Below are 12914 nucleotides of genomic sequence, written 5' to 3'. Positions count from 1 at the left end.
TTTGGATGCCAACTGACAAAAAACCCAACCGAGGGAGGCTGCTAGCTAGCTAAGGGACACTGGTACACAGTGGCAAGCACTGCTTTCCCGCAGTTCTGTTAACATTACAGTGAGGGAAGTCGTTAGCTAATCAAGTGCTATATTTTTAGCTAAATTGCGAAGGATGTCCTCTGACAGTCTTAGAATGTTATCGGTGGTTGATCTTGTTTTCCTTAAGCCAGCTTGGTGGATTCCAAGGAGGCCCATTTCCTCAGTGTGGCTGCTCAGTCTTTGGGTGAGTGCTCTCTCAAACAGCTTCCCGACATGACTGAGGAGGCTGATTGGTCTATAACTTGTGACATTGTATGGCTCTTTGCCAGGTTTGTGGATCACTGTGACAACTGCAGATTTCCAAGGTAGGGGAAAGTAGCCTTCCGTGAGGCATGCTGTGAAGAGGTAAGAAAGGAGGTGCAGGTATTCATCAGGTGCTTGTTTGATGAGTGTGCTGTCAATGTTGGCTTCCCCTGGTACTTTTTTTTTTTTTCAAGTGAGTCTTGATTTATTCAATGTTAAACAGAGCCGGTGTGTCATGTTTGTCATTTATTATCATGTCTTGTCCCTGTGCTCCCCATGCTATTCGTTTCCCTCTGCTGGTCTTATTTGGTTCTTTCCCTCCTTCTATCCCTCTCTCTCCCCCTCCCTCTCTCACTCTCTCGCTCTCTCTTCTCTCTATCGTTCCGTTCCTGCTCCCAGCTGTTCCTATTCCCCTAATCATCATTTAGTCTTCCCACACCTGTTCCCGATCCTTTCCCCTGATTAGAGTCCCTATTTATTCCTTTGTGATCCGTTCCTGTCCCGTCGGTTCCTTGTATTGTATTCACCATGCTGTGATTGCGTTTCGCCCTGTCCTGTCGTGTTTTTGCTGTGATTGTGTATCGCCCTGTCCTGTCGTGTTTTTTGCCTTCATCAGATGCTGCGTGTGAGCAGGTGTCTCTGTCGACTACGGCCTGCGCCTACCCGAAGCGACCTGCAGTCTGTGGCCGCTTCTCCAGTTATTTCCCCTCTACAAGTCTAGAGGATTTCTGTTATTCCCTGTTTGGACTAAAATAAACTCTGTTTCTGTTAAGTCGCTTTTGGGTCCTCTTTCACCTGCATGACAGAAGGAACCGACCAAGGAATGGACCCAGCGACTTCAGACGCTCGTTACACTGCCGTCGAGATCCAAGGAGCCATGCTCGGCAGACACGAGCAGGAATTGTCCGCTGCTCGCCATGCCGTGGAGAACCTGGCCGCTCAGGTTTCCGACCTCTCTGGACAGTTCCAGAGTCTACGTCTCGTGCCACCTGTTACTTCCTGGCCTGCCGAGCCTCCAGAACCTAGGGTTAATAACCCACCTTGCTACTCCGGGCAGCCCACTGAGTGCCGCTCCTTTCTCACGCAGTGTGAGATTGTGTTCTCTCTCCAACCCAACACATACTCTAGAGAGAGAGCTCGGGTTGCTTACGTCATTTCACTCCTTACTGGCCGGGCTCGAGAATGGGGCACAGCTATCTGGGAGGCAAGGGCTGATTGCTCTAACAAATTCCAGAACTTTAAAGAGGAGATGATTCGGGTTTTTGACCGTTCAGTTTTTGGTGGGGAGGCTTCTAGGGCCCTGGCTTCCTTATGCCAAGGTGAACGGTCCATAACGGATTATTCCATTGAGTTTCGCACTCTTGCTGCCTCTAGTGAGTGGAACGAGCCGGCGCTGCTCGCTCGTTTTCTGGAGGGACTCACGCAGTGGTTAAGGATGAGATTCTCTCCCGGGAGGTTCCTTCAGATGTGGACTCTTTGATTGCTCTCGCCATCCGCATAGAACGACGGGTAGATCTTCGTCACCGGGCTCGTGGAAGAGAGCTCGCATCAACGGTGTTTCCCTGCTCCGCATCGCAACCATCTCCCTCCTCTGGCTTTGAGACTGAGCCCATGCAGCTGGGAGGGATTCGCATCTCGAATAAGGAGAGGGAACGGAGGATCACCAACCGCCTGTGCCTCTATTGCGGAGTTGCTGGACATTTTGTTAATTCATGTCCAGTAAAAGCCAGAGCTCATCTGTAAGCGGAGGGCTACAGGTGAGCGCAACTACTCAAGTCTCTCCATCAAGGTCCTGTACTACTTTGTCGGTCCACCTACGCTGGACCGGTTCGGTGCTACATGTAGTGCCTTGATAGACTCTGGGGCTGAGGGTTGTTTCATGGACGAAGCATGGGTTCGGAAACATGACATTCCTTTCAGAGAGTTAGATAAGCCTACGCCCATGTTCGCCTTAGATGGTAGTCATCTTCCCAGTATCAGATTTGAGACACTACCTTTAACCCTCACAGTATCTGGTAACCACAGTGAGACTATTTCTTTTTGATTTTCCGTTCACCGTTTACACCTGTTGTTTTGGGTCATCCCTGGCTAGTATGTCATAATCCTTCTATTAATTGGTCTAGTAATTCTATCCTATCCTGGAACGTTTCTTGTCATGTGAAGTGTTTAATGTCTGCCATCCCTCCCGTTTCTTCTGTCCCTACTTCTCAGGAGGAACCTGGCGATTTGACAGGAGTGCCGGAGGAATATCATGATCTGCGCACGGTCTTCAGTCGGTCCCGAGCCAACTCCCTTCCTCCTCACCGGTCGTATGATTGTAGTATTGATCTCCTTCCGGGGACCACTCCTCCTCGAGGTAGACTGTCGGCTCCCGAACGTAAGGCTCTCGAGGATTATTTGTCTGTGTCTCTTGACGCCGGTACCATAGTGCCTTCTTCTTCTCCGGCCGGGGCGGGGTTCTTTTTGTTAAGAAGAAGGACGGTACTCTGCGCCCCTGCGTGGATCATCGAGGGCTGAATGACATAACGGTTAAGAATCGTTATCCGCTTCCCCTTATGTCATCAGCCTTCGAGATTCTGCAGGGAGCCAGGTGCTTTACTAAGTTGGACCTTCGTAACGCTTACCATCTCGTGCGCATCAGAGAGGGGGACGAGTGGAAAACGGCGTTTAACACTCCGTTAGGGCATTTTGAGTACCGGGTTCTGCCGTTCGGTCTCGCCAATGCGCCAGCTGTTTTTCAGGCATTAGTTAATGATGTTCTGAGAGACATGCTGAACATTTTTGTTTTTGTCTATCTTGACGATATCCTGATTTTTTCTCCGTCACTCGAGATTCATGTTCAGCACGTTCGACGTGTTCTACAGCGCCTTTTAGAGAATTGTCTCTACGTAAAGGCTGAGAAGTGCTCTTTCATGTCTCCTCCGTTACTTTTCTCGGTTCCGTTATTTCCGCTGAAGGCATTCAGATGGATTCCGCTAAGGTCCAAGCTGTCAGTGATTGGCCCGTTCCAAGGTCACGTGTCGAGTTGCAGCGCTTTTTAGGTTTCGCTAATTTCTATCGGCGTTTCATTCGTAATTTCGGTCAAGTTGCTGCCCCTCTCACAGCTCTTACTTCTGTCAAGACGTGTTTTAAGTGGTCCGGTTCCGCCCAGGGAGCTTTTGATCTTCTAAAAGAACGTTTTACGTCCGCTCCTATCCTCGTTACTCCTGACGTCACTAGACAATTCATTGTCGAGGTGACGCTTCAGAGGTAGGCGTGGGAGCCATTCTATCCCAGCGCTTCCAGTCTGACGATAAGGTTCATCCTTGCGCTTATTTTTCTCATCGCCTGTCGCCATCTGAGCGCAACTATGATGTGGGTAACCGTGAACTGCTCGCCATCCGCTTAGCCCTAGGCGAATGGCGACAGTGGTTGGAGGGGGCGACCGTTCCTTTGTCGTTTGGACAGACCATAAGAACCTTGAGTACATCCGTTCTGCCAAACGACTTAATGCCCGTCAAGCTGCGTTGGGCGTTGTTTTTCGCTCGTTTCGAGTTTGTGATTTCTTACCGTCCGGGTAGCAAGAACACCAAGCCTGATGCCTTATCCCGTCTGTTTAGTTCTTCTGTGGCTTCTACTGATCCCGAGGGGATTCTTCCTTATGGGCGTGTTGTCGGGTTAACAGTCTGGGGAATTGAAAGACAGGTTAAGCAAGCACTCACGCACACTGCGTCGCCGCGCTTGTCCTAGTAACCTCCTTTTCGTTCCTGTTTCCACTCGTCTGGCTGTTCTTCAGTGGGCTCACTCTGCCAAGTTAGCTGGTCATCCCGGTGTTCGAGGCACTCTTGCGTCTATTCGCCAGCGCTTTTGGTGGCCGACTCAGGAGCGTGACACGCGCCGTTTCGTTGCTTGTTCGGACTGCGTGCAGACTAAGTCGGGTAACTCTCCTCCTGCCGGTCGTCTCAGACCGCTCCCCATTCCTTCTCGATCATGGTCTCACATTGCCTTAGACTTCATTACCGGTCTGCCTTTGTCTGCGGGGAAGACTGTGATTCTGACGGTTGTCGATAGGTTCTCTAAGGCGGCACATTTCATTCCCCTCGCTAAACTTCCTTCCGCTAAGGAGACGGCACAAATCATTATTGAGAATGTATTCAGAATTCATGGCCTCCCGTTAGACGCCGTTTCAGACAGAGGCCCGCAATTCACGTCACAGTTTTGGAGGGAGTTCTGTCGTTTGATTGGTGCGTCCGTCAGTCTCTCTTCCGGGTTTCATCCCCAGTCTAACGGTCAAGCAGAGAGGGCCAATCAGACGATTGGTCGCATACTACGCAGCCTTTCTTTCAGAAACCCTGCGTCTTGGGCAGAACAGCTCCCTGGGCAGAATACGCTCACAATTCGCTTCCTTCGTCTGCTACCGGGTTATCTCCGTTTCAGAGTAGTCTGGGTTACCAGCCTCCTCTGTTCTCATCCCAGCTTGCCGAGTCCAGCGTTCCCTCCGCTCAGCGTTTGTCCAACGTTGTGAGCGCACCTGGAGGAGGGTGAGGTCTGCACTTTGCCGTTACAGGGCACAGACGGTGAGAGCCGCCAATAAACGCAGGATTAAGAGTCCAAGGTATTGTTGCGGCCAGAGAGTGTGGCTTTCCACTCGCAACCTTCCTCTTACGACAGCTTCTCGTAAGTTGACTCCGCGGTTCATTGGTCCGTTCCGTGTCTCCCAGGTCGTCAATCCTGTTGTGCGACTGCTTCTTCCGCGACATCTTCGAATCCTGTCTTCCATGTCTCCTGTGTTAAGCCCTTTCTTCGCACCCCGTTCGTCTTCCCTCCCCCTCCCGTCCTTGTCGAGAGCGCACCTATTTACAAGGTACATAAGATCATGGACATGCGTTCTCGGGACGGGGTCACCAATACCTAGTGGATTGGGAGGGTTACGGTCCTGAGGAGAGGAGTTGGGTTCCGTCTCGGGACGTGCTGGACCGTTCACTCATCGATGATTTCCTCCGTTGCCGCCAGGATTCCTCCTCGAGTGCGCCAGGAGGCGCTCGGTGAGTGGGGGTACTGTCATGTTTGTCATTTATTATCATGTCTTGTCCCTGTGCTCCCCATGCTATTCGTTTCCCTCTGCTGGTCTTATTTGGTTCTTTCCCTCCTTCTATCCCTCTCTCTCCCCCTCCCTCTCTCACTCTCTCGCTCTCTCTTCTCTCTATCGTTCCGTTCCTGCTCCCAGCTGTTCCTATTCCCTAATCATCATTTAGTCTTCCCACACCTGTTCCCGATCCTTTCCCCTGATTAGAGTCCCTATTTATTCCTTTGTGATCCGTTCCTGTCCCGTCGGTTCCTTGTATTGTATTCACCATGCTGTGATTGCGTTTCGCCCTGTCCTGTCGTGTTTTTGCTGTGATTGTGTATCGCCCTGTCCTGTCGTGTTTTTTTGCCTTCATCAGATGCTGCGTGTGAGCAGGTGTCTCTGTCGACTACGGCCTGCGCCTACCCGAAGCGACCTGCAGTCTGTGGCCGCTTCTCCAGTTATTTCCCCTCTACAAGTCTAGAGGATTTCTGTTATTCCCTGTTTGGACTAAAATAAACTCTGTTTCTGTTAAGTCGCTTTTGGGTCCTCTTTCACCTGCATGACACGGTGAGGGGATGGTCTACTGGTGTGGGATTTGAGGTGTACAGAGCCAAGGCATGAGCCTATTGGCGCGTTCTAGCATTTATTTGCCTATTAACCGTTAGGGAACACCTACTCTGAAATGTAATAACTCAATTCGCTCTTGCACCCTTTCTAAACAACGCAATTTTGTAAAAACTTTGGCAAGAGGTAAAGTCTACAAAACGCAGTCCACTCTTGTTTGTTACACATTTTTGTTTTGGTAATGGAAAACTGTTTGGAGATCAAATGTTTCATTGACGAGAAAATGAGCAGAATGTCAGCAGAAATTGATCTCGCTCCATCTTCTCCAACAGCCAATGGGCTTCCTTTCATCGCCATTCTTGGCAGTGAGTGGAAACGGCAACCGGATGCTTGACATTTATACATCAATTACATATCTGTCTTGTTGTTCGTCGGGGGACAGTAGGAGAGGAGAAAGGACGGGAGAACGGTTGTGCGACTGCTCATGCTCTCAAAATGTCGGCGTCAGGAAAAGACACATTTCCGAGGTAAGCAGGACGATTATGAGATGGGGTTACATCAGGATGCCACCGGGCCACAAGTAAAGTTGGGAGAAGAGGAATCTTGGGATAGGGACACAGAGAGGTGGATTTCTGAGGAGGAATGGAGGAGAAAAGAGGAAGAAGAGGTGGAAGAGAATGAGGAAAGCAGAGGTGAATCTGAGGAAGATGGCGATACAAATGGAGATCGGGTGTTGAAGAAGATTGGTGTCAAGTGCAAACAGTGAGTTCTTGAGGTAAAATGGAAGTGAATGAGGGTGAGTTAAGTGAGGTGGAAGGTGTGGTGAAGAGCTCGGACGCCGAGCCTGGCATCAGTAGACATGATAAAGAAGAATCTGGTCCAGTAGGACATTTTTGGAGAAAGTGGATCCTTGACCTTTTGGTGGATCCATTTGTGGTTTCCGGGTGGGTGGGAAAGGACCTGGGTGCAGTTGAATCAGTGAAGTTAACCTGTAGTGGACTTGATGATATTTGTTTGTGTTCTGACCAGAGGGAGCGGGTGCTCCGTGTCATGCTTTGCTCTTGGGAAAAGGGCACCAATGAAATGAGTGATTTCTGGGGTAGCGTTAAGTGTGAAGGTGGAGCAATAGAAGTTGAAGATGCCTGCTGTTTGGTGCAAAGCAGACCCGGTGGTGAAACAGAGGATTCACTGTCAGTCCTTTTGAGTTTTGAGTCAGTCTTTACCTGACAAAGTCATGTTAGGATATCCAGTACATTCGGAAAGTATTCAAACACCTTCCACTTTTCCACATTTGTGAAATACATAAGTATTTCAGACCCTTTCCTCAGTACTTTGTTTAAGCACCTTTAGCAGCGATTACAGCCTCGAGTCTTCTTGGGTATGATACTACAAGCTTGGCACACCTGTTTTGGGGAGTTTCTTCAATTCTTCTCTGCAGATCCTCTCAAGCTCTATGAGGTTGGATGGGGAGCGTCGCTGCGCAGCTATTTTCAGGTCTCTCTAGAGATTTTCAATCGGGTGAAAGTCCGGGCTCTGGTTTGGGTCACTCAAGACATTCAGAGACCTGTCCCGAAGCCACTCCTGTGTTGTCTTGGTTGTGTGCTTAAGGTCATTGTCCTGTTGGATGGTGAACCTTCACCCCAGTCTGAGGTCCTGAGCGCTCTGGAGCAGGTTTTCATCAAGGATCTCTCTGTACTTTGCTCCGTTCATCTTTCCCTTGATCCTGACTAGTCTCCCAGTCCCTGCCACTGAAAAACACTCCCACAGCATGATACTGCCACCACCATGCTTCACAATAGGGATGGTGCCAGGTTTCCTCCGGGACGTGACGCTTGGCATTCAGGTCAAAGAGTTCAATCTTAGTTTAATCAGACCAGAGTCTTTTGGGTGCCTTTTGGCAAATCAATTTCGAGTCATCGCAAAGGGTCTGAATACTTATGTAAATAAGGTATTTCTATTTTATTTTTTTAACCTGTTTTTCTACTTTGTCATTGTGGGGTATTGTGTGTAGATTGATGATGGAAAAAATGTATTTACTCCATTTTAGAATAAGGGAAGGGTCTGAATACTTTCCAAATGCTCTGTATCAGTTCTCATTAGAGCTTTTGTGCCGAATCCACTGCTCTGTTTTAGGTGCAGCGTTTATCAACATGTCGCTGCAGTATATAAGAGGGAGATTCTAAGATGTGGGAAGTGTACAGGAGGGCATGGGATAGAGGAGTGTGTAGTTTTGGTGGAAACAGTTGTGTGTCAACTGTAGGGGTACCCATGTTCCTGGGGATCGGAAGTGTCAGGTATGAGAGAAGCAGGTTAAGGTGGCTAGAGTCAGAGTAGTGTGCAGCTGGTGTCGTATGCTGAGGCAGTAAAGGAAGTAGAGGAGGATGGGTCAAGGGTGAGGATCCCTGTGAGTAGTAGATCTGTGCCAGCACAGAGGGATAAGCCAACGAGTGATTTATGCTTTAGTAAGGTTGGCTTCTTAGTGTGCACAGCAATGGTTATCAACTGTAAAAATGGAACATAAATCACAGAATATAGATGTGGTGGCAGCTGCAGAGAAGTATTTGGGTGTACGAGATTTGACTTCAGAAGAGTTACAGGATGTGTTGGTGTCCTGTCCTCCCAGGCCGTTGGCATGGTGCTGAAACAGGAAGGGTCAAAGTAGTGGAATGGGATAGTGGGTTTTTAATGAGTGTAGGGTTAGTTGGAACTGTGTTTTTTTGTGATATTCTTTTTAGTAGTATATATTTTTTTATATCACAAAGTATAATGGATTTATATTATAGTGTTGTTGGGGGCGCTAATGCAACATATTGAGTGCTGCTCGCCGTTAAACGCCAAAGAAGAAGAACGGCTCACTGTTCTATCTGTGGTGGCATCTTCAATCGAGCCTAGCCTTTAGCTAGCTAGCTAGCTGCTCTGCAAGCTAGCTTGACTTACTTTTAAAGTTAGAGAAACAAGTTGAGGAAAACATATTTTGTTATGTTACTGATCTGTGCGTTCTATATGGCTGCAGCATGCACATAAAATCAATACTTATTTTGTTCTTTAAACAGACAGGATACAGTCAAGACACATGCAATTTAATATATATATATACACACACACACACACACTACCATTCAAAAGTTTGGGGTCACTTTGAAATGTCCTTGTTTTCCATGAAAACATACATGAAATGAGTTGCAGAATCAATAGGAAATGTAGTCAAGACGTTGATAAATTTATAAATAGTGATTTTTAATTGAAATAAAAATTGTCCTTCAAACTTTGTTTTCATCAAAGAATCCTTCATTTGCAGCATTTACAGCCTTGCAGACCTTTGGCATTCTAGTTGTCAATGTGTTGAGGTAATCTGAAGAGATTTCACCTCATGCTTCCTGAAGCACCTCCTGAAGAACATCCCACAAGTTGGATTGCCTTGATAGGCACTTCTTACGTACCATACGGTCAAGCATCTCCCACAACTGCTCAATAGGGTTGAGATCCGGTGACTATGCTCCATTATAGACAGAATACCAGCTGACTGCTTCTTCCCCAAATAGTTATTGCATAGTTTGGAGCTGTGCTTTGGGTCATTGTCCTGTTGTCGGAGGAAATTGGCTCCAGTTAAGTGCCGTCCACAGGGTATGGCATGGCATTGCAAAATTGAGTGATAAGACTTACTTTTTCAAGATCCCTTTCACCCTGTACAAATCTCCCACTTTGCCACCACCAAAGCACCACCAGACCATCACATTGCCTCCACCATGCTTGACAGATGGTGTCATTTTAATTTTTTCTGCGTCTCACAAATGTTCTTCTTTGTGATCCGTACACCTCAAACTTAGATTTGCCTGTCCATAACACGTTTCCTCTGTCCAGTTTCTGTGTTCTTTTGCCCATCTTAATCTTTTCTTTTTATTGACCAGTCTGAGATATGGCTTTTTCTTTGAAATGGGGTTCAGCAGACAATGTCACCTAAGTGTAATATTTCTGAATGTTATGGCAGCCAGAGGAGGCTGCTGAGGGGAGGACGGCTCATAATAATCGCTGGAATAAAGTAAATGGAATGGTATCAAACACGTTTGTTTGATACAATTAAATCACAGCCATTACACTCCATTCTAGTCATTATTAGGCTATGAGCCGTCCTCCCCTCAACAGCCTCCACTGATGGCAAAAGTAGCCAGTCTACTTTAGATCTATCCCATTAGCCATTGCAGGGGGAATCCACCTATCTGATGTAAGACAATGAAGCCATAGGCATAACTTTACCGCAATCATGACTAGGTCGGTTGGAGGAAATAAAAGTATAGGCTTTTTGAAACTTTTACAGATGAGCCCTGATTTACATAAATTACAGAAAATACACATCAATATAAATACAAAATGCAAACAGAAAAAAAACAGCCATAAAAAATAAACATTCATCAGTAATGAGGTCTACAATCAGCTTCCTGAATTTCCCTAGAGCAAGGGTGGGGAGCAAGGGGAGGGGGGGGGGGGCAAAGCACTTCAATCCAGCTCTTGAGACCTAAAAAAAGAACCCATTTTTTACTCCCTAATTTTGTGGTATCCAATTGGTAGTTACAGTCTTGTCCCATCACTTCAACTCCCGTACAGACTTAGGAGAGACGAAGGTCGAGAGCCGTGCATCCTCTGAAACACGACCCAGCCAAGCCGCACAGCTTCTTGACACAATGCCCGCTTAACCCAGAAGCCAGCCGCACCAATGTGTTGGAGGAAACACCGTACACCCGGTGACTGTGTCCGCATGCATGCTCCATGCCCACCACAGGAGTCGCTAGAGCACGATGGGACAAGGAAATCTTGGCCTGGCAAACCCTCTCCTAACCCAGACGACGCTGGGCCAATTGTGCGCTGCCTCAAGGGTGACACAGCCTGGGATCAAACCCGGGACTGTAGTGACGCCTCAAGCACTGCCTAAAGACCGCTGGCGCCACTCGAGAGGCCCCTGCAAATTGATTTTAACAAACAATTGGTTCCCCCAAAAATGTATCCCTCCGTTGAGTTTCAAAATCCAAATTTGGCCCTCTAGCCAAAAAGTTTGCCCGCCCCTGTCCTGGAGGCACCGAAACATAAAATTTAAGAACATTTTGAAGTTTGTTCCACAAATAAGGTGCAAGAAAACGACACTGATTTAGGCTACCTAGAAGAGACCAAAGGAATTTCCAGAGTTAGCCATCCCTGAGACTGGGTGTGGTAACTGGTATGTCTAAATAAGTATGATGTTAGGTACAGTGGAACTTTTTATAAAAGGGCTTTATAAATGACAACATAGCAATGAATCAATGCTCATGACATCGAAGAGGGTCAATCAACTTCTCTGGCAAAAAAAAGAAAGACTTTGACAAGAAAAAATAGTTGACAAGATGATAAAGTTGGCGGAAAAACGTATCAGCAATCCACGGATCATTGGGCAAGACTCCGTGATGACGTACGGCGTAATGAAACACGCCACGATGTGAAGTTTATGGGCATTATGCCGCGTTCAGGTGCTAGTTGGAACTAGGAAACTCTGACATTTCCGACTTGATAATTGAACGCGGGATGAGTATAACTGCAACCTAGGACATGAACGAATCTTCGTGTCAGACTCAGAGCGCACATTAAAGTTTCCCAGATAGTCATTTTGTTTGTCCTCGCGTGAACTTGTCTATGTGTGGCAAGTCTTGGCAGACGTGAAAATATTCAGATAACATGAGATAACTGCATATTCGTCTTGTCTGTAAAATCATTAGACCTACAAAGAAAACCATATGTGTGAAAGTCGTAAATATGTTCCATTGACTTACCGCAACAGTCCTCAAAAAGCAGCCGAAGTTGTCTCAGACATTCGGCCACTGCGCGGAGTCTTGACACTGTCCATGTTATATCGTAGAATTTCATCCTACGAATACCACTACCGTTTTGACACGGGATTAGTGTGGTGCTCATTCCCGGTAAATGAGAATCATTCTCTCCCTGTTCAGTAGGCGTATGTTTTACACCACACCGCATATTCAATTCCAACAAAGACATTTCTAGCTGTCTACGAGTAGAGGCACGCAACACAAAACAATTTGGCTAACACGCATTATAATATCCTAGCTCAAAATGTGGTAGGCTATATTGATTAAAATCCAAAACATTCCTTCCATTTCATGCAATGTAGAACAAAATCCATTCGGAAATCAATACATTTCCCTCAGAGGTGTGTAATTGAGTCAGTTTGGATAGGCAGTCCCCTTGGCGCATCCTAGCCCAGAGTCCACTCAGCAGTTATCGGTTGTCTCATATCCTCCGACTGATTTCCTCAATCTCTTTAAAAGTAAAACCGTGTCATAGAACAATGTTTTCAGGTCTATCAACTAGGGTTTTCCCTCCCTACGTAGTCTTGTTCCGCTAGGCATCTTGTCCAACCGCATTCCTACGGTATGTCGCAACATTCTTTTAGCGTCATCTCGACCCTGGTTTTGATAGTTTTTCAGATTTTTTTTAAACGTTTGATTTATAAACCACTTGAAAATAACACATTTGGGACACAAGGCCCATCAAGGTACAATTTTCGCGGGCCATCACACTGGGAGCAAAATAACTGGTTTAAAGAGCACACATGAAGCAAAGTAGGCCTAGTCTAGGTCTAATCCATAATGTTTTACTCCTATTTGGCAGGCAGTGCTTAGAAATCCCGGATTTTAGGCTTCTATTTTTAGTAACTTTCTGGTAAGTAGAATGCATGAAGATTCTATAGTTAGTTATTTTTAATTATTGGTTAAAGTTTGTTCACTGAGTTATGACATATGTAAAAAGGAACTCTGCAATTGTTGCACAGAATAAGAGGGGGATGGCAATTTGTCACCCAACAACCCAATAATCACAGACAAACAGACAAATAACTTTGATAAGGTTTCAGTGGTGCAACATCTAGCCAAATAGAGGAATCTCTACTTTGACCATGTGGAGGAATAGAGACCACAATTATCGTTAC

General features: G+C 46.7%; 1 protein-coding gene across 2 annotated transcripts in view; it reads right to left on the bottom strand.

The window, feature by feature from the left end:
* Window positions 1-12289, bottom strand: part of LOC123999002 (GEM-interacting protein-like) — a 49886-nt gene extending 37597 nt beyond the window's left edge. Inside the window, exon 1 of one of the 2 annotated variants that reach the window (XM_046304308.1) lies at window positions 11740-12289. In XM_046304308.1, the coding sequence (XP_046160264.1) occupies window positions 11740-11965 (226 nt within the window). In that variant the 5' untranslated portion in view covers window positions 11966-12289. The remainder of the gene's footprint in view (window positions 1-11739) is intronic. The other variant, XM_046304306.1, reaches the window with a different exon arrangement.
* Window positions 12290-12914: the final 625 nt, after the last annotated feature.

This window comes from Oncorhynchus gorbuscha, linkage group LG16 (genome assembly GCF_021184085.1).
Source record: "Oncorhynchus gorbuscha isolate QuinsamMale2020 ecotype Even-year linkage group LG16, OgorEven_v1.0, whole genome shotgun sequence".
NCBI classification, from domain to species: domain Eukaryota; kingdom Metazoa; phylum Chordata; class Actinopteri; order Salmoniformes; family Salmonidae; genus Oncorhynchus; species Oncorhynchus gorbuscha.
This window is presented reverse-complemented; position numbering and strand designations above follow the sequence as displayed.